Below are 21,896 nucleotides of genomic sequence, written 5' to 3'. Positions count from 1 at the left end.
ACGATACGATAATATTTATTTATTTTACATATTATTTTTGTAATGGGCAAGGAGGTATATTAAACTTTTATTTGGGGGTTATAAGGGTTTTTTAAATACTTTTAAAAACCTTTTTTATTACACTTTTTTTTTACACTTTTATTCACTGTAAAACATGTAGTCACTAGACTGCATATATTGATCTATGCTATGCCATAGCATAGAATAGATCAGTGTTATTGGCATTCTGTGCATAGAGCCTGCCTGAAAGCAGACTTAATACACAAAACACCGATCCGACAGGACAGAGGTAAGTGGAGCAGTCAGTGACAGGTGATTGTCCTTCCTGTCACTGACTACCTTAAACGCTGCAATCGCTATAGATCGCAGCTGCCTGTCATTGTCTTCCGTCCCAGACACACTGATGTGTGCAGGGCCGCTCTCACTGCAGCGGTCCCGCACACATCAAAAGCCCCTGAAGTCAGGAACGTATATATACGTTACTTCTGCATGGGGCACGTGCAGGTCACAGGGTATTAGGGTACCTAAGTATATAATTGTTGTATCAGGTCACGTGAAGGGAGCAAGGTTCCGGAGCTCCATTGTTAGAATAAAAATGGTGGGGGATAGAGGGCAACCTTGCCCAGTTCCCTTCCGAATAATAAACGGTTCTGACAGGGTGTCCTTAACCCGTATTCTGGCTGATGGTTCTGTGTATGAGGACATGATAGCTGTGATGAATTAGGGGGGAACCAAACCTCAGCAGTGTTTCTGTATGGAAGTCCCAGGCCACCCTATCAAAAGCCTTCTCGGCATCTGTGCTGAGAAGGACGAGTGGTATTTTGAATCTCTTGGCACATTCATGAGGATGCCAGGACCTCTGAAACAGCTATGTTCACACAATGAATTATTGGAATTAATCACGGCCGTTGTTGCAACAACGGCTGTGATTAATTCAACAGATATGTTCCATTCAATGAATGAAATCCTGTCCAAAGTGCATACACATAGTATACTCTCTGGACGGGATTCCAAGCCTCCGCACAAAAACACTGTCAGGTTTGTGTGGCCGATATTCAATGAACTGTCAGTTCATACAATGGAAAGAGCAGCTCCGGCCACACTTTCCATTGTATGCTACTGTGGTGAATTGGGATGCAGGCACACACTTCTGGTTTTGGTTGCAAAATACTGAGCAAAAATACTGTGTGTGAACATAGAACAATACAGTATATGATTATTCCAAGGAAGTGACATTACTTTTAGTTGCTTTTAAAAACACACTGACTAATCTCAATAATGTTCTGTCTCCCACAGGTCATTGTCTCAGCTGCATCAAATGTAATAATGCTACCAGCCTTTCCTGCAAAGAATCATGGGAAATATGTGCAGCAAATCAGGATGTCTGCATGTTACAAGTCACTAAAAATTCCAGTAGGTTTACCAGGAATGAAAGACCCCAACCTAATATCATGTTACCCTGTGTCCTACATCAGTATAGCATGATAGAGTCATGGTGAATAGAGGGGATGTCCCATAGTGAAAACGTATACACAAGGAAACGCCCCATAGTGGAACATTATACATGAGAGAATGTGACATAATGGAATGTCATACATAAGGAAATGCCCCATAGTGGAACATTATACATAAGGGACTGTGCCATAGTGGAATGTCATATATGAGGAAATGTCTCTTAGTTAAAGCAGGGATTTGCATACCCGGCTCACTACATGAAAGGGGTAGTGCGGCGCTAAGAAATTATTCACAGAATAACACACATTACAAAGTTATACAACTTTGTAATGTATGTTATGTCTGTGAATCGCCCCCTTCCCGTGTCCCACCACGCCCGCACGTGTACCCGGAAGTGTTGGTGCATGTCCGTGTCGCGCATGTCCGCCATCTTGTGCCAAACGTCATCTTCGGACGGACAGCCGAATCGCTGCCGCCGCCCCCCCTCTGCCGCGTCATCAGCTGCTCAGCCGCGATTGGCTGAGCATAACTGTGCTCAGCCAATCGCGGCTGAGCACAGTTGTGACGCGGCAGAGGGGGGGGGGGCGGCGGCAGGGATTCGTCCTTCGATGACAGTTAGCACAAAATGGCGGACGGCCCTCGACACGGATCAGGTAATGTATAATGCACCACACACTTCCGGGTACACGTGCGGGGGTGGTGAGACACGGGAAGCAGGGCCGTATTTACCACTAGGCACCCGTGGTCCGGTGCCTAGGGCAGCACCTTGCAGGGGGGCAGCACCAGGGAGCAGGGGGACAGAAAAAAACAATTTTTTTTGTTTTTATTTTTTTAGTTTCCCTCCTCCCGTTCAGACTTGCCAGTAAATCTGGTGTCTTTTCCAGGGGGGTGGGGGGGGGGTTTGGTGGTTTTGGTCAGGTCTGGTGTCGCCAATAGGTGCGTGTAGATGGGGCATCTTCAGGTTTAGTGCCTAGGGCAGCAGCAACTGTTAATACAGCCCTGACGGGAAGGGGGCGATTCACAGACATAACATACATTACGAGGATGCGTTCACACTACATATATTTCAGTCAGTATTGTGGTCCTCATATTGCAACCAAAACCAGGAGTGGATTAAAAACACAGAAAGGATCTGTTCACACAATGTTGAAATTGAGTGGATGGCCGCCATTTAATGGCAAATATTTGCTGTTATTTTAAAACAACGGCTGTTATATTGAAATAATGGCCGTTATTTACTGTTATATGGCGGCCATCCACTCAATTTCAACATTGTGTGAACAGATCCTTTCTGTGTTTTTAATCCACTCCTGGTTTTGGTTGCAATACTGACTGAAATATACTGACTGAAATATACATATACTGACTGAAATATACGTAGTGTTAACGCAGCCTTGTAAAGTTGTATAACTTTGTAATGTGTGTTATTCTGTGAATAATTTTTTAGCGCCGCACTACCCCTAGGATTCACAGGGCCCCATAGCAAAAATTGTTAAGGGGCCCCCCTCCCCTACGCACAACATAAAGCACTGCTTGTGTTTATTGATAACCCCCGACCTCTGCACGCACATATTCCTTTCCTACTTGATTGCACAGCTGGGGAACAGAGGTCAGAGGTTATATGTCAGTGAAGCAGAGAGCTCTGCTTGTTAACCCTTTTTTTGTGTTGCAGCATGTAACTAAACGTTGGGTCACTTACACACTGCAGTACATAAAAGGTTAAGCAGAAGGACACACGCTCTTACCTTTTCCCCTGGGCCCCCCTCCTGCAGGGGCCCCATAGCAACTGCCTACCCTGCCTTTATGGTAGCTACGCCACTGGGGGGAGGTATACAGTATAGGGGGGGGGCTACCTGCAAAGGGGAAATATATACAGTATGCGGGAACAACTACAGAGGGGGGAGGAAGGCATACAGTAGGAAGGGGCTACCTGCAGAGGGGGGATAGATACAGTATGGGGGAACAACTACAGAGAGGGGAGAGAAGTATACAGTATGGGGGAATATGGGGGGGGTAGTTTTTTGACAGTTTTAGTTACTTTTTATTATTATTATTATTATTATTATTATTATTATTATTATATTATTAACTATTAATTTCATTTTATCTATTTATTATAGTTAGCAATACAGCAGGAATTGCCAAAGGATGTGGATCATCGCAATTCTGTACCACTTCTTACGCTTTTATGACCGGAGCTGACAGATCAGATGCATCAACCAGCTGCTGCAACACAGATAACTGCACCTTACCAGTGACTGTCCGTATGTATATTGGATTAATTCTATATATTCGTTCCTATATCTCCTATCCTTTTAGGTTACTTCCCCTTCAGTAATGTTGGTAGTTAGAATTTGGTAACAAATGCTCTGAATGACATTGGACGCTTGGTGCTGAATCAGCGCTCCAGACCTTTTTATTCTCAGGATTTCTGGGGTGTCCTCATCACACAAAGTCATTGGGGGAGATTTATCAAACATGGTGTAAAGTGAAACTGGCTCAGTTGCCCCTAGCAACCAATCAGATTCCACCTTTCATTTTCCAAAGAGTCTGTGAGGAATGAAAGGTGGAATCTGATTGGTTGCTAGGGGCAACTGAGCCAGTTTCACTTTACACCATGTTTGATAAATCTCCCCCATTGTGTTATTAGGCTACAATGACCTCTTGATTACGCATATTAACCCTTTATATGTTCTCTTTAGCGGACAAAGCTGCAAATGGATTCCAATGTCCTTTTGTTTTCACTTCCACCAATTACTCTGAACATATGCTTCCATGTAACGGAGATCAGACCAAATGCTTCAATATAACAGGAGCCTCACCCGCAGGTACTATTAAAAATCCTACAAATCATGCAAATCCATGCAATAAAATGTTCAGTACGTTATCTGCTGTGTGAGTGACTTCTTACATCCTCATGTGACTGCTTTGAGGTGTTTGAAAGCAAAATTCTAAAGTGGACAATATTTGTAAATTGTTATTAATAAAATGTCTTCTATGCTGCGATCTTATTTCTAGCAACCTGTTTCCTCCGTTAGGGTGGGTTCAGACTACGGATAAAATCTGGCACATTCCGTTGCTCTACACGCTCACAGCCGCGCGCCTCTCCATCCGTGCCATAGACATCATTCTATGCACAGGCGGTTTCTGCATTCCGCCGAAAGAATTGACACGTCTTTCGGCGGATAGCGGAATCGTCCGGCCCATAGAATAGTGTCTATGAAGCCAGCATGTGAGCGCGTATGTGCAACAGAATCTGCCGGATTTTATCAGCGCAAATACCGTAGTCTGAACCTGCTCTAAATGTATGTGCGAGGACCTTGCCTTACATTTTCCTTTTTCACTTGTTTCCTTACACTTCACGCTTCTTCTTCTTACCACCCTCTTTTCCTTTTTCCCACTCTCCATGTTCACCCTTTTCTCCTCTTTCTCACTTGTTCTATGGACAGACATTAAGCAGAGATGTCCCCTCCCTGACAGCTGGAGGTCCCTTACCTTACCTCTAAGCTGTCTGATCGTCAATCTGTTACTTGAGTCTGCCTCAGGCGAACTCTAGTATCAGAGCGCCGGTTGTCACCGACCAATGCAATGCAATGGTGTAGCATTGACTAGTATACACAATGTAATGATTACTCATAAAAGGCCCATAGGAGGACTTAAAAAGTGCAACAAAAACGTCAAAGAAATAAAAGTAAATAAATAAACATTTTATATATTACAGCCCCTTTGCAATAAAAGTGTTCCATTATACAAACAAAAATACCGTATTTTTCGGCGTATAAGATGACTTTTTAACCTCAAAAAATTTAAGTCATCTTATACGCTGGGTATGGTCGCCAGATATGGTGGGGGAGCTCAAAAATGGGGCGACCACTATAAAAAAAAAATACAGTTAATTCACATATGACCCGTTCCCGGTAGCAGCACGTCTCCTGGCCCGTTACCGGCGCAGGCAGTGTGACATACTCTGCTTGCGTTGGGGATCCCTGAAGAGCTGACAGAGGCTCCGGAAGTACCAGAAGCCTCTGTCATTCTCCCGAAGCTCTCCCGGCAGCCGTTTGTATTATACAGGAGGCCTGATTCTGAGGCCTGTCTTATGCCGGGGGGCCTTATACTCTTGTCTCTGTTATGCTGGGGGCCTAATTCTGGGGTCTATATTATGTATGAGGCCTGATCCTGAGGTCTGTGTTATGCAGAAGGCCTAATATTGGTGTCTATAATATATTGTGGACCTGATTCTGTGGTCTGCCTTATTCAGATCCATTAACATGGTCCACATCTCCTGCCCTTGCACTGTGCAAACTGTAAGGTCCTTACAATGAGGACAATATAGTAAAAGTCTTAGACAAAACCACACAAACAACCGATTACTCCCACCTAACCACACACACAATAAGCCAAACCCCTTATTTTCAAAGCCAAAGTGTACCTGGAAATATTTTTTCACATTTCAAAGAAATCTACAGTCTAGAAGCCCCCTTCTTCCCGGCCAGGCCCCAGGGCCGCCATCAGGAATTTCAGGGCCCCATACAACCAAAGTGTCTGGGCCCCCCACATTAATAAAAAAAAAAATTGTGTGTTCGACCCACGCCTTGCTGGGAGGTATAATTTGGTTCCGATCAATTCTAGAGAACTGGCTCATATACCCCATTTTTCCCAGTGGCTTAAAATGTAACCTCTGTTATACAGTTATAAAATTGTAGAAACTAAATGTGAACAAGGTGCAATTTAAATGTCACCATACAGAAACTTACTTGTATAGCTGCCTCTTGTGCTCTGTATGCAGTGCATTATATTCACCCTTGCAACGTACAATTTATAGCGTGTCTACAAGCCCAGCGGGGCTCATTATGATGGAGACTAAAACTTATACAAGTATTCCTGCATGGGGTAGGGGTTCCCCTGTATTCAGAATGCTGTTGAGTGCTAGGCAATGCCCCGTTTGGGGTTATTGAATTTCGAGGGTCTGGGGGGCTGTTTGATTTGTATATGTTCACCAATATCCACCCCCCCCCCCCCCGGTATGCTCACTAACATAGAATATGTTGATAAGGCTAAAATAATGAGGCTGTTCCATGTTAGTGAGCATATACAAATCACACCCCCCCTCCCAGGCAGACTAGTTTAGCTCACCCAAGACAGTGATAGCGAATACATGGCGGTGAGAATGCTTTCTAGGAGATACTGTTTGTGCAGCAGAGGTGTCTTTATCCTGCTCTGCATAGACCCTCGAAATTCAATAATCCCAGACGGGGCATTGCCTAGCACTCAACAGCATTCTGAATACAGGGGAACCCCTACCCCACTCTTGTATAAGTTTTAGTCTCCATCATAATGAGCCCCGCTGGGCTTGTAGACACGCTATAAATTGTACGTTGCAAGGGTGAATATAATGCACTGCATACAGAGCACAAGAGACAGCTATACAAGTAAGTGTCTATTTGAATTGCACCTTGTTCACATTTAGGTTCTACAATTTTATAACTGTATAACAGAGGTTACATTTTAAGCCAGTGGGAAAATGGGGTATATGAGCCAGTTCTCTAGAATTGATCTCACACACAGACACCAGCACACATGTATACAGACACCAGCACACATGTATACACACAAACAGACACCAGCACACATGTATACAGACACCAGTACACATGTATACAGACACCAGCACCAGGGCCGTTTCTAGGTAGTTTTGACTACAGGGCGAATCTTGCTAAAAGCGCCCCCCCCCCCATCCCCTCTCAAGTGATGTCGGGGAGGGGGGGAGGGCGTTGTTGCTATGAAGAAGCAGTGTGTGTATTATGGCATTGAGCAGTGTTATTTAACCATTGAACTGAAACAAAAACACAAGTCAGTGACTCACAGGTGACGTCTTCTTTGATCTGAGGCGTCATTTTCCTTTTCCTCTCCATCTGGCCCAGGCCTCCATGATGATTTCTTGCAGCAACAATTCATCTCTTCTGAACCTGCCAGACAAACATCTTAGGCTCCGCACTTTTACAACAACTTCCCCTTTTTATGACATCTGGGCTCTGCCCCATAGTAATAGCCCCCTCCCGTGCTGTCCCTATACTAATAATACCCCCTGTGCTGTCTCTATAGAAATAATCTTCCCTGTGGTCTGCCCCATAGTAATAATCCCCCCCTGTGCTGTTCTCATAGTAATAATCCCCCCTGTGCTCTGTCCCCATAGTAATAATCCCGCCTGTGCTCTACCCATAGTAATAACCCCCCTGTGCTTTGCCCAATAGTAAAAATCCCCCCCATGTTCTGCCCCATAGTAATAATCCCACCTTCCATGTTCTGCCCCATAGTAATAATCCCCCTACAATGTTCTGTCCTATAGTAATACCCCCCCATGTTCTGCCCCATAGTATTAATTCCCCCTCCCATGTTCTGCCCCATAGTAATAATCCCCCCCTCCCATGTTCTGCCATATAATAAATAATCCCCCTCCCATGTTCTGCCATATAATAATAATCCCCCTCCCATGTTCTGCCATATAATAATAATCCCCCTCCCATGTTCTGGCATATAATAATAATAATCCCCCTCCCATGTTCTGCCATGAAGTAATAATCTCCCCCCTCCCCATGTTCTGCTCCTTAGTGATACCCTTCATTGCCGATCACAACACAAAAAAAAAAAAACATTATACTCACCTTCTTGCATACAGCAGGTCCCTCTCTCTCATCAGATCTTCTCTTCTGGCCTGCGAGGAGCTGCTCCTGCTTCCCCGCCCGCGCTGGTGGCACCTTCCCAGACCTCACCTAGCTGCACACGCCCCCACCGGCCGCCAGCCCTCCCGCCCATTATCTGCCTCCGCGCCCAGCGGCCGCAACAGCTGCCTCCCCCGCACAACCGCAGCTCCTGCCTCCACGCCCGCTGGCCACATTATCTGCCTCCCCGGCCCGACCGCAGCTCCTGCCTCCCCCGCCCGACCGCAGCTCCTGCCTCTCCGCGCGCCGGCCGCATGATCTGCGCAGATTGTCGGACTGCAGCTGATCCCCGGCTCATCACCTGACAGCAGGCCACCGCCCCCGAACACATCTTCTCTATCCTCCAGCAGGCGCCGTGATATGACGTCATTCGCCTGCTTGAGGATAGAGAAGATGTGTTCGGGGGCGGCGGCCTGCTGCGGTGGTCAGGTGATGGGCCGGGGAGGAGCTGCAGTCTGGCAATCTGCGCAGATCATGTGGCCGGCGTGCGGAGAGGCAGGAGCTGCGGTCGGGCGGGGGAGGCAGGAGCTGCGGTCGGGCGGGGGAGGCAGGAGCTGCGGTCGGGCCGGGGAGGCAGATAATGTGGCCGGCGGGCGCGGAGGCAGGAGCTGCGGGGGAGGCAGATAATGTGGCCGGCGGGAGGGCCGGCAGCTAGGTGAGGTCTGGGAAGGTGCCACCAGCGCCCCCTAACTGTCGGCGCCCCGTGCGGTCGCCCGGCCCGCCCGCCGGTAGAAACGGCCCTGACCAGCACACATGTATACACACATACAGACACCATCACACATGTATACAGACACCAGCACACATGTATACAGACACCAGCACACATGTATACACACATACAGACACCATCACACATGTATACAGACACCAGCACACATGTATACACACATACAGACACCAGCACACCAGGGCACGATGAAGTTTGAACTTCTGCAACCTGGAGAAATCACCTGATATCACCTGCAGTCCTATGTAACACCACATAACACTGTGGTATCTCTGAGTACAGATAATGTAGTAGATTTCGCCTGCAGTCCTATGTAACAGCACAGATAACACAGTGATATCCCTCTGAGTACAGACAATGTAGTAGTCACCTGCAGTCCTATGTAACAGCACAGATAACACAGTGATATCTCTGAGTACAGATAATGTAGTAGTCACCTGCAGTCCTATGTAACACCACAGATAACACAGTGATATCTCTGAGTACAGATAATGTAGTAGCTGTCACCTCGGGGCGCCCCTACTAAATGATGTTCTACAAAATAAGAAAAGTGTCATACAGGGACTCACAGGTGACGTCTTCTTTGATCTGATGCGTCACTTTCCCTTTTCCTCTCCATCCGGCCCAGACCTCCATGATGATTCCTTCCAGATATGTTTCATCTTTTCAGAACCTGCGAGACAAACAATTTAGGCTCTGCACATTTCTAGCAACTTCCTTCCCTTTCTCCCTCCTGTAGGCTCCCATAGTAACTGCGCTGTGTGGGATGCCCCCTGTATGTAGGATCCCCTGCTGTGCCCCCTGTATGTAGGATCCCCTGCTGTGCCCCCTGTATGTAGGATTCCCTGCTGTGCCCCCATGAGCTAATAATGCCCCTAGAGGTGGCCCCCATGAACTAATAATGCCCCCAGAGGTACCCCCATGAGCTTATAATGCTCCCAGAGGTGCCCCCATGAACTAATAATGCCCACAGAGGTGGCCCCCATGAACTAATAATGCCCCTAGAGGTACCCCGATACACTAATAATGCCCCCAGAGATGCCCCCATGAGTTAATAATGCCCCCAGAGGTGCCCCCATTAGCTAATAATGCCCCCAGAGGTGCCCCCATATACTAATAATGCCCCCAGAGGTGCCCCCATACACTAATAATGCCCCCAGAGGTGCCCCCACATACTAATAATGTCCCCAGAGGTGCCCCCATATACTAATAATGCCCCCAGAGGTGCCCCCATATAATAATAATGCCCCCAGAGGTGCCCCCATACACTAATAATGCTCCCAGAGGTGCCCCCCATGAACTAATAATGCCCCCAGAGGTGGCCCCCATACACTAATAATGCCCCCAGAGGTGCCCCCATATACTAATAATGCCCCCAGAGGTGCCCCCATATACTAATAATGCCCCCAGAGGTGCCCCCATATACTAATAATGCCCCCAGAGGTGCCCCCATATACTAATAATGCCCCCAGAGGTGCCCCCATACACTAATAATGCCCCCAGAGGTGCCCCCATACACTAATAATGCCCCCAGAGGTGCCCCCATATACTAATAATGCCCCCAGAGGTGCCCCCATACACTAATAATGCCCCCAGAGGTGCCCCCATACACTAATAATGCCCCCAGCGGTGCCCCCATGAGATAATAATGCCCCCAGAGGTGGCCCCCATACACTAATAATGCCCCCAGAGGTGCCCCCATACACTAATAATGCCCCCAGAGGTGCCCCCATATACTAATAATGCCCCCAGAGGTGCCCCCATATACTAATAATGCCCCTAGAGGTGCCCAATACACTAATAATGCCCCCATACACTAATAATGCCCCCAGAGGTGCCCCCATACACTAATAATGCCCCCAGAGGTGCCCCCATATACTAATAATTCCCCCAGAGGTGCCCCCATACACTAATAATGCCCCCAGAGGTGCCCCTAAAAAAAAAAACATCCTACTCACCTAATCCGCGCTGTGCAGGCAGCAGCTCTTCCTCCTCTTCGGGCTCCATCTTGCGAGCCGCAGGGACGGGACTTCCGGCAGGCGTGATGACGTCACATCATCACGCCTGCCGGAGAGGTCACGGCCCGGCCTCCCATAGGCTGCTGGTATGAAGTGCCGGCAGCCTATGGGAGAGAATACAGGAGGAGGACGCTGACAGGTCCTGCTCCTGTATTCTGATCGCTTTAATGTTCCGCCCGCTCAATGTGCGGGCGGAACATCAAAGCGATCAGTGCATCCCGAGAAGCTGCGCGACCGCAGCTTCTCGGGATGCTCAAAAACAGGTGGCAAGGGGGGCCGTGCGGGCCGCCCCCCCATGTCTCTTAGGGTCCGGGCCCCATACGGCAGTACCAGTTGTACTGCCCTATCGGCGGCCCTGCCAGGCCCTGTCACGCCTCATGTGACCGCTCTTTTCTTTCTCAACTTTTCCCCTTTCTCTTCTTTTTTTTTTCCTTGCTGTCTTCTCCTCCCCTCCCCTTTTCTGTTCCTTTTCACCTTGCCATAATCATCTTTATTTCTTCCTTTTTTCTTTTTCATTCATTGACCCTTGTCTTTGTTGCCATTGTTTTTTTTTTTGTTTTTTTTTCCCCATCTCGTTATTCATTCTTTGTCAGTATTATTACTAATGACAATGCTTATAATAATAATGTCATTTAACAAAGCATTATATTTTTCTTTCCTCACAGGAGTGATAAGTTCTATGACCGGCTGCGCTAATGACAATTACTGTAAATTTCTTGCAAATATGACCATGGGCTCATGTAGAAGTGCAACATCCTCGGCTACAAGCACTACTATCAGTCCTGGTCTGTATTCTCAGGGCCTCTTATTACTGTTAGGACTATTTTCTGTATATGCATCTGACAGAATTATAAATGTTTATATGTAAAATAAAATGTAGCCCAATAACAATTATCAAGCCCACCCCCATATGAGTGACAGGACAAATCTTCACAACAGAAGATGAATGAACATTTATTACCAATGTATAGTCAGATAAGGGAGATTGTTAGCTTATATGTGTAGGAAAATTCCTTTAAATAAACAATAACTGAAGTCAGTTATCAAATAGTCTGTATTGTTGGGTAGTAATAGAAAATATGTCAAACAGAGAACTTCAAGGATAGTTGCAGTACCACACACAGACGGGGCATAAGGGTGGCGCTGTTTCTGGAAGAAAGCAACTGTTTTTGTACTCCTGGATAATCCATTTAAAGGGGACCTGTAGCCAACCCCCAAAATTAGATGTGGCCATCACTAAATAGCTTAAAGTGACACTGTCACCCCTTTTTTGTATTCTGACTTCTCTACTCAGGTGTAAAAGGTAAATTTAGCAGTTTTCATACCTTATTTTATATTATACCTCATGGTGCTTGTTCAAGTAAAAAGTGATCTTTTATCAACTGCAGATTGTGCTAACTGGGCGGGCTTCATGCAAACAGCGGAACTTAGCCCCACCCACAGCGCCACTCTTGGCCTTGCTCCTCCATGACGTCATGGGCACATAGGCCCCGCTCCCTCACGAACATTGGAACAGGCTGGCCTAAAGGTCTAGGCCCCACCCCCCAGGTCAGCCCATACCAATGGGCGTCGAGGGGGTGGGGCCTATGTGCAGATGAAGTCAGGGCGGGACCAACGGTGGTGCTGTGGGCGGGGCTAAGTGGTGCTGTTGCCGTTAAGCCTCACCCACTCAGCACAATCTGCAGATGATAAAAGAGCACTTTTTACTTGAACAAGCACTATAATGTATGATATAAAATAAGGTATAAAAACTGCACAGTGTCACTTTAAGGTGCCCTATATATATCCTATTTTACAGTTTCTTGATACGTCCTCCCAAGATTTGTGCATTTATAATTTGTCTGACAATTAGGTTAATAGTCAGAGAGGTATGACCTTACCTGTAATAATGGGAGAGAATATCAGGTGATGGGTGTGATTATATAGTCGGGGGAAGGGGGGGTATAAGGCATAGCTGTCCCTTTAATGTAAAACATTCAAGGTTCCCTAAATGTATTATCACACCAATGGCCTGATAGTCAATCTCATTATTGCAAAAAAGTTCACGCCCATCTGACCGTTAACTAATCATTAGACAAATTAATAAGACCACATATCCCTGGGATAGGGAACTCTAAAAAGGTGTGTATTCAGGGTAATCAGAGTAAAATCTCTTTTTCTGGGAGTGTCGGCATCTTTTAAACAGTGCCTTGCTTATCTGTTGATTCTGTTTTAAGAAAATAGCTGATTTTTTATTTCTCAAACCAGTTTAAAGCGGTTGGCTTTAGTGTACAGTATTAGTAAGTGTACTCACTGTATATACTGACAGCAGCACCCTGTCTATCTCATAGAGCTAAAACCCTCCCCCAGGCTGTGATGCCCTTTTCTGTGGTAATTCTGTCCATAAGATGGCCAACATGGAGGAGCATGTGACTATGCACGACCCCCAAATGTGCAACACTGGGCCTATATATGCCTATGGTCTGACAGGTCACACAATGGAGAGTGCGGCTACGGCGGTGCCCGCATCCCAATTAAGTAGAATTGAAGTTTATAAACTTCACTGACACCGGTTGTTCTGTGATACGGCCGGGCCACAGAACGGCTGGTGTCATACATAGTGTGAACCCAGCCTAATACTGTATACTAAACAAGTTTTTGTCTGTAGGTGGTCATATATATATATATACAGTGAGTCCAAGAAGTATTTGATCCCTTGCTGATTTTCTTTGTTTGCCCACTAATAAAGACATGATCACTCTATACTTTTAATGGTAGATGTATTCTTACATGGAGAGACAGAATATTAAAAAGAAAATCCAGAAAATAAATCTAAGGAATATATATTAATTGATTTGTATTTCATGGAGTGAAATAAGTATTTGATCCCTTAGTATTCATTAGCAGTTCTGGCTTTTACAGACCAGTTAGACACTCCCAATCAACTTGTTACCTGACCTGAAGCCACCTGTTCTCACTAATCACTTGTGTGAAAAACAACTGTCCACAGAATCAGACAGATCACACAGATTTCAAGTCTCCAACATGGGTAAAACCAAAGAGCTGTCACAGGACCTCAGAGTCAGAATTGTTGACCTTCACAAAGCTGGAATGGGCTACAAAATAATTAGTAAGGTGTTGGATGTGAAAGTAACAACTATTGGTGCAATTATCAGAAAGTTTAAAGAGTATAACATGACAATCAACAGACCTCGGCCCGGTGCTCCAAAGAAGATTTCGCCTGGTGGGGTGGCAATGATGCTGAGAACAGTCAGAAATCGTCCTGCAACCACTCGGCAGGAGTTAGCAAATGACCTGAAGGCAGCTGGGACCACAGTTTGCAAGGAAACAATTGGCAACACTTTGCGCAACAATGGATTCACATCCTGCAGTGCCCGAAAGGTACCCCAGCTGAAGAGAGCACATGTGGAGGCGCGCCTCAAGTATGCCAATGATCATTTGAAAGATGAACCAAGTTATTGGGAGAAGGTTTTGTGGTCAGATGAGACCAAAATTGAACTTTTTGGCCTCAACTCCACCAGCCATGTGTGGAGGAAGAAATATGCTGCCTATGACCCCAAGAACACTGTGCCCACCGTCAAGCATGGAGGTGGAAGCATAATGTTTTGGGGGCGTTTCTCTGCCAAGGGTACAGGGCTACTTCACCGCATCACTGGGAAGATGGATGGAGCCATGTACCGCACAATCCTGAGGGACAACCTCATCCCCTCTGCCAGGGTTCTGAAAATGGGCCGTGGTTGGGTCTTCCAACATGATAACGACCCTAAACATACAGCAAAGGCAACAAAGGATTGGCTCAAGAAAAATCACATTAAGGTCATGGAGTGGCCCAGCCAGTCGCCAGACCTCAATCCGATGGAAAATCTATGGAGGGAGCTGAAGGTCAGAGTTGCCAAGCGACAGCCCACCAACCTTCATGATTTAGAGAGAATCTGCAAAGAAGAGTGGGCCAAAATTCCCCCTGGTGTGTGCACTAAACTTGTGGTTAACTACAACAAACGTCTCACCGCTGTGCTTGCAAACAAAGGCTTTGCCACTAAGTATTGAGTGTGTTTGGCAAGAGGGATCAGATACTTATTTTCCTCATTGAAATACAAATTAATTAAAATATATTCTTTAAAATTATATTCTGGATTTTTTTCTTGATATTCTGTCTCTCCATGTTAGAATATATCTACCATTAAAAGTGCTGAAGGATAGTGTCTTTATTAGTGGGCAAACAAAGAAAATTAGCAAGGGATCAAATACTTCTTGGACTCACTGTATATATATATATATGCATTAAAACTGTAAACAGTTAAAGGGAATGTGCCATTAGAAAATAGTTTAAATCAAGTTTTTATGATACACATATTTTTTTAAAGAATTTTACTGTCTATAATAAAACATTATTGTGAAATCTTGCAGTTTTCATTCTAACCACTAGGCCTAAATCTAAGCTGAACCTTTCTGCTCTCTCGGTTGCAAGAACAGGGATCTGTCATTGATGTTGGCTGCAACTGATATTGTAGTGCTGGGCTAGCTGGGTGCAGAATCTTGAGTTTTACATGGCAGAGTGATGAAGCTAGCAACCCTCATGTTCCCACACACTGCCTTCAAAGTTGTTGTTCCCATTTTACAATGTACAGGCAAATGGCATCTGACACAAAGTTTCTTGAAACAACTTGAGCTTTACTGAGCAGTACTTGGACAGAAACCAATACAAACATAGTCCCTCGTAACACAAGGTGAATACAGCTTTATCGCTTAAAGTGTCACTGTCGTGAATTTTTTTTTTGCAAAAATCAATAGTCCAGGCGATTTTAAGAAACTTTGTAATTAGGTTTATTAGCCAAAAAATGCATTTTTATCATGAAAAAGCAGTTTGAAGCTCTCCCATCTGTCTTCATTGTTCTCCTATGGAGAGAGCTAAAGAAAAGACCAAAACAGGACAACAGAGAGTTAATCTACAAATCCCTCACCCATTATCTCCTGGGACAGTCACCACTGACCTGTCTGAGCTCGGATTACAGCTGTCACCCAGCTCCGTGCCTGTAATCCTCTGTTATCTGCTTTCTGCTGCCGGCTAACTCCCTCCTTCCTCCTCCCCCCTCCCCTCTCCCTAGAGCAGACAGGGTACGACTCATGCAACAAGTCACAATTTTCAGATTTTTTGCAGTGGATGGAAAAGAGGAAGGAGGGGGGGGGGGGGGGCTGGGAAAAGGCTTTTTACATGCAGATAATGGCAGATTTGGCTAATAAACCCAATTACAAAGTTTCTTAAAATCGCCTGGACTATTGATTTCTGCAACAACAAAAAAATACGACAGTGACTCTTTAACAGTAGGTAGATTTGCTCCAACGGTAAGTATAAACAGCAGTAGTATATTGAAGTTAGAGGAGTGCACGTCTAACTGGAGTGGACCCCGTCCAGACAATCTCATCAAAAATAGCAATGGAGACAGCAGTTTTGATCATGAAGAAAAAAACACGCAACGCGCAACAACATTAGGCTATACCTTATTCTTTCTTGAGCGTGGTTTCAAACTGTCAAAGTTCTCTCCTAAAGGAGAACTCCGGCGAAAATCGTTATTAAAGTATTGTATTGCCCCCCAAAAGTTATACAAATCACCAATACACTTATTACGGAAAATGCTTATAAAGTGCCTTTTTCCCTGAACTTACTACTGCATCAAGGCTTCACTTCCTGGATAACATAATGATGTCACGTCCTGGATAACATGGTGATGTCACTTCCTGGATAACATGGTGATGTCACTTCCTGGATAACATGGTGATGTTACTTCCTGGATAAAATGGTGATGTCACGCCCCAACTCCCAGAGCTGCGCGGGTTGTGGCTGCTGGAGAGGATGATGGCAGGGGGATGCTCAGTGGCCCTCCAGTGCCTTGTGAAGCCTTGATGCAGTAGTAAGTGCAGGGAAAAAAAGCACTTCATAAGCATTTCCCGTAATAAATGTATATTGGTTTTTGTATAACTTTTGAGGGGCAATACAATACTTCAATAAAAAGTTTTACCGTACTTCTCCTTTAAATACAGGTCATTGTGTAACACAGCAATCATCGAACCATGTGTATTAATTAGATATACAAATAGTGCAAATACAGTAAAGCAATCATTATGTGCAGATCATCATATTATGGCCATCATATAAATCCAATTCATGTTAAATACATCCACTGATCATAGTGATGAACCTCAAAACAGTGTAAAAAAACAACATGCAACATAATTATGTGACAGGTGTATGTTAAGTACAAAAATACAAACATACCAAGAGACAGCAAGTCCATTCAACATGGCGTACACCCGTACACAGAATGCTAAATGTGAAGTACCAATGCGCATGTGTCACAACCAATAACTTCCTAGGGTGCAAGCATTGGCCTAACTACTACATGTAGACAAAGGGACCTAACTACTATATGACAGCACAGATCGGGGCCTTTCTACTATGTGAGGGCACTATGTGTAGCAATACAGATGGGGAGTTATGGGTGGATGAAGTCTAGTCTTCATGATAGCCGTGCCAAATGTAGAGAAAAGGAAAAGTGAGTGAAGAGAAGACGCCCCCTGTGAGTCACTGGATGTAGCTGCACTGTTATCACTTACATGGTGAGCAGAGCCTGTATACCATTGGTATCTACTGGGCCACTGGGGGAACTTCTATATACACTGCACTGATCTCTCATAGACATCAATGCTGTGTATATACACAGCAATGATCCATTAGATTGGTAATACATTGCTTTGGCCTGCCGCAGGCCAGAGCAATGTATTGCTGAGGCCCGTCCCGGCCAAAAAAAAAAAACGGATCCCCTCTCCCCCCCACGATCGCATCGCAGGGGGGGAGATCTGACCCACTAGACACCAGGGACTACAGGTACAAAGGATTTCAATGCAGCTGTCAGGTTTGACAGCTGCATTAAAATGCTTAATTAGCTGGCGCGGCAACGGGACCCGAGCCGGCTAATAGAAATGCTCTCCGGCTGTAGATAGCAGTCGGGAGCGGTGCTGTTCAGAGCGGGGTCCAAGCGGGACCCCTCTCTAAACTCCCCTCGCGCCAACATGACGTACCAGGTACCAGGTTAAACTCACAAATGACTATTCCCCAAAATTGCTAAAAGAATGTTACATTACAGGTTGCTTCACTAGATTTATGCTGCCTTAAATGAGCATAAACTAGTAACAAAAATGTGGTATAGATCGGTGTATTACTTACACCATTCTGTTCAGTCGTTCTCAGCCGTTCTCCCCCCACCCTCAAGCGGATGATTGACAGCTGACTGTCTATACACAGCATGGCTATATAACTGCCAATCAGCAGATGGTGGGTAGAGTTTGCTGGTGCTCATAAATATCCAGGACTACTGAGCTCTTTCACATAATGGAGAGGACTACTTATTGTTCATGTTATTCAGGAGGATATCTCCAAATCAACTGCACGGAATAATGTGATACACCATTCTGTTCAGCTTCTCTGTCACTAGTTCATGTAACCCTTAGATAGGACAGTCTACACCTGCTGACAGTCTCTTTAAGGTCCCACAGAGGTTTCTAAATTCAAAGTAATACAAAACAGCTTCTCACCTTCTGCTATTGCATCAGTTGTTAATGCCACCCTGCAATTATGGGCACCAGTACGACGGACTGGCATTGGAAGATGCATTGTTTATTTCAGGTCGGACTCAATAACCTCACCTGGGACTCATTAAGGGCAATTATAAGGAGATTAAATAGCATGGATATTTTGGTAATCGTTCAGCTGTATATGTGGGAAAATGCATCTCTGGTCACATAATCAACCCTAGTGCTCATGAATGCTCCTGTTCTCATCATTTGTACAGTAATTTACCTGTTAAAGCAGCAGTTTGTGCTTCAGAGCTGCTTTTCTTATGCATGGGATGCAGAAGTTTTCTATGCCTGTTTAATTTTTTTTTAATACTTTAAAATGAATCATTCAGCTGCAACTCGGGTTCCAAACTGCTGACACTGTTAGGAAGATGTCAGGTCAACGAGAAACATTGCATCTTCTGTCTGTCTGTGCATCCATAACATACAAAATGCCTTTATTCTCCAGTGCAAAGAGCCAAAAAAGAGTCTTCAAGCCACTGAAGTATTAAGGATTGTAACACCTCCTTGCTCCCCTCCCAGCCCCGACCCTGCTTGCTTGATTGATAGTCAGGGCTTAGCTTCCAGTTAAAGGAAACCTGTCACCCCCCGTGCCGGGGTGACAGGCTCCCGACCCCCCGTTAGAGCCCCCTATACTCACCTGATCCCGCCGGGTCCCGCTTCCTGAGCCGGTCGGGTAACTGAGATATCAGCGCCCGAAGCCCGGCGCACGCGCTCACAGGAGAGTACGATGCCCATAGAGAATGACGGAGCATCAGACTCCCCATTCATTCTCTATGAGCATCTGAGTCTCCTGTCAGCGCGCGCCGGGCTTCGGGCGCTGATATCTCAGTCACCCGACCGGCTCAGGAAGCGGGACCTGGCAGGATCAGGTGAGTATAGGGGGCTCTAACGGGGGTCCAGAGCCTGTCACCCCGGCACGGGGGTGACAGGTCCTCTTTAAGTGTCAAAAAAGCAGGGATAGGGATGGCAGGGGGAGTGACGAGGCATTATAGCCCTCAGCACTTCTGAAGCTTGTGAGTGCTTCTTTAACACTTTGGAGAATAAAAACATTTTTCCAACTAAGGTTCTATGGGGGAGATTTATCAAACATGGTGTAAAGTGAAACTGGCTCAGTTGCCCCTAGCAACCAAACAGATTTCACCTTTCATTTTACAAAGAGTCTGTGAGGAATGAAAGGTGGAATCTGATTGGTTGCTAGGGGCAACTGAGCCAGTTTCACTTTACACCATGTGTGATAAATCTCCCCCTATGTGTCTCCCTCACCTAACATGTATTTTACAGGCTCTGGCTGCTGATTGACAGCTGACTGCCTATACACATTATACAGACAACTGCCAGTCAGCGGCCGGTGGGTAGAGGCTGTTGCTCATGAATATCAAGGACTATTGAGCACACAGATAATGGAGTGCATAAGGGCCATATTACATGGCTCAAGGCACTGAGTAAGGGCTCTTGCACCCTGAGTAAAAGAGGCGGAATTTATGAGCAGAGTCCATTTTCCACTTGTCATTCTGCCTGTCCTCTTGCTTCAATGGGATTTCACCTCTGTTCATTCTTTGAATGGAGAACAGATGCACAAGAGAAATCCCATTGAAGCAACAGGACGGGCAGAATGACAAGCAGAAGCCGCTGCACTGACTCTGCTCATATATTCTTTTACTCAGTGTGCAAGGGCCCTAACTGAGTGCCGATCTACTAGCTTATTACACATCCCGATGATCGTATAGCAAGGGTTGCCCGGACAAGGTTGAGATGTCCATGCGGCCATTACTAAAGAAAGTGTATAAGTGTACAATAATAAACATTATACTTACCTTTCCAAGTTCCTCGGTATCCTCCTGCCTGTTCCGAGCGTTTCCTGCTCACTGCAGCCGTTGCTGAAGTGACAGGCCAGTCAGACAATCACTGTCCGAGGCCACTGATTAGCTGAGCCGCCTGTCACTTCACAGACGACTTCAAAAGCCACAGTGGTGGCTGCAGTGAGCAGGAAACAGGCACGAGGACACGGGGACCGTGGCCAGGTAAGTATAATCTTTATTATTTTCTTTACGCTATAATTGGCCACGCATCGCTATAACATATAGTGATGCGCGACTAGCGGAGGAAGATTTTCTAACATGTTGAAAGACAGCGATCAGCCAATGATCGGGTCTTCAGCTGATTGTTGTCTTGATTACACTGATATCGAACAGGTTATCACTCTGTGTAATAGGGCTCTAAGGGTGTGTTTACACAGAAAGATTTATCTGACAGATTTTGGAAGCCAAAGCCAGGAATGGATTTGAAAAGAGGATAGATCCCAGTCTTTCCTTTATGACCTGATCCCTGTTTATAGTCTGTTCCTGGTTTTGGCTTCAAAGATCTGTCAGATAAATCTGTCTGTGTAAACGCACCATTAGTGTTCGGTGCTATTAAGGTTGATATCTCCCAATCAGCTGCACAGAACAATATAGGTGATACAGTACATCATTCTGCTCAGCTTCTCTGTCTCTAGTTTATGTTTCCCTTAGGGTGTCTTTACACAGAGAGATTTATCTGACAGATTTGTGAAGCCAAAACCAGGAATGGATTTGAAAAGAGGAGAAATCTCAATCTTTCCCTTTTGTTTTCTGTTTATAGTCTGTCCCTGGCTTTGGCTTCAAAAATCTGTCAGATAAATCTCTCTGTGTAAAGGCACCCTTAGATAGGCAGCATACACCTACTGACAGAGTCTCTTTATTCGAGTGTTGCTTTCTGACAGACATCTGGTGTGCGCTCCCATTGGGATAAGAGACTGTGTCTCCTGCGCTATATATGAAGTAGACGGCTCCGCTTAGTCTCTAATTCACAATCCATGAGACAATATGAGGACATACATCTGCCTCCTGTACTTCATCTATAGCATCAAACTGCATACAGGTGAGTGGGAAACATAACTAGGTCTAAAGTATGTATACAGCCTACAGGTATATGTATAAGGTGGGAGGATATATAAATAGATAGAAAAGCGATAGATAAAGATTAAGGGTACCTTCACACATACCGGATTCGCAGCGGATTTCACGCTGTGTGTTTGCAGCGAAATCTGCTGCGAATCTATGTATGAATTTTCATTCCTCTGTAAATATGTAACCCGGCCCCTTTAACCCCCCGCAGCAAACTTGCAGCATAAATTCCTCTGCGAATCCGGTATGTGTGAAGGTACCCTATAGATAGATAGATAGATAGATAGATAGAAGATTGATAGATAGATAGATAGATAGATAGATAGGAGATAGATAGATAGATAGATAGATAGATAGATAGAAGATTGATAGATAGATAGATAGATAGATAGATAGATAGCAGATAGATAAATCT

At 45.4% G+C, this 21,896-nt stretch overlaps 1 protein-coding gene across 1 annotated transcript; it reads left to right on the top strand.

The window, feature by feature from the left end:
* Positions 1 to 1,346: 1,346 nt before the first annotated feature.
* LOC138769950 (phospholipase A2 inhibitor gamma subunit B-like) lies at positions 1,347 to 12,218 on the top strand. Its single transcript, XM_069948722.1, has 4 exons — positions 1,347 to 1,413; positions 3,576 to 3,719; positions 4,158 to 4,283; positions 11,588 to 12,218. Exons 1-4 carry the CDS (start codon positions 1,389 to 1,391, stop codon positions 11,788 to 11,790), a joined length of 498 nt encoding a protein of 165 aa, XP_069804823.1. The 5' UTR covers positions 1,347 to 1,388; the 3' UTR covers positions 11,791 to 12,218.
* The last annotated feature ends 9,678 nt before the right edge of the window (positions 12,219 to 21,896 follow it).

Source organism: Dendropsophus ebraccatus, chromosome 12 (genome assembly GCF_027789765.1).
Source record: "Dendropsophus ebraccatus isolate aDenEbr1 chromosome 12, aDenEbr1.pat, whole genome shotgun sequence".
NCBI lineage: Eukaryota > Metazoa > Chordata > Amphibia > Anura > Hylidae > Dendropsophus > Dendropsophus ebraccatus.
The sequence above is the reverse complement of the archived record's forward strand: the minus strand, read 5'-3'. Positions and strand labels throughout refer to the sequence as shown.

Bases quoted from the DNA above. Each gene is read 5' to 3' on its own strand.
- LOC138769950 (XM_069948722.1), top strand. From the start codon at position 1,389: ATGTTACAAGTCACTAAAAATTCCA. The intron at 3,720-4,157 runs GTATGTATATTG...TGTTCTCTTTAG, and splicing joins CACCTTACCAGTGACTGTCC to CGGACAAAGCTGCAAATGGA. The intron at 4,284-11,587 runs GTACTATTAAAA...CTTTCCTCACAG, and splicing joins AACAGGAGCCTCACCCGCAG to GAGTGATAAGTTCTATGACC.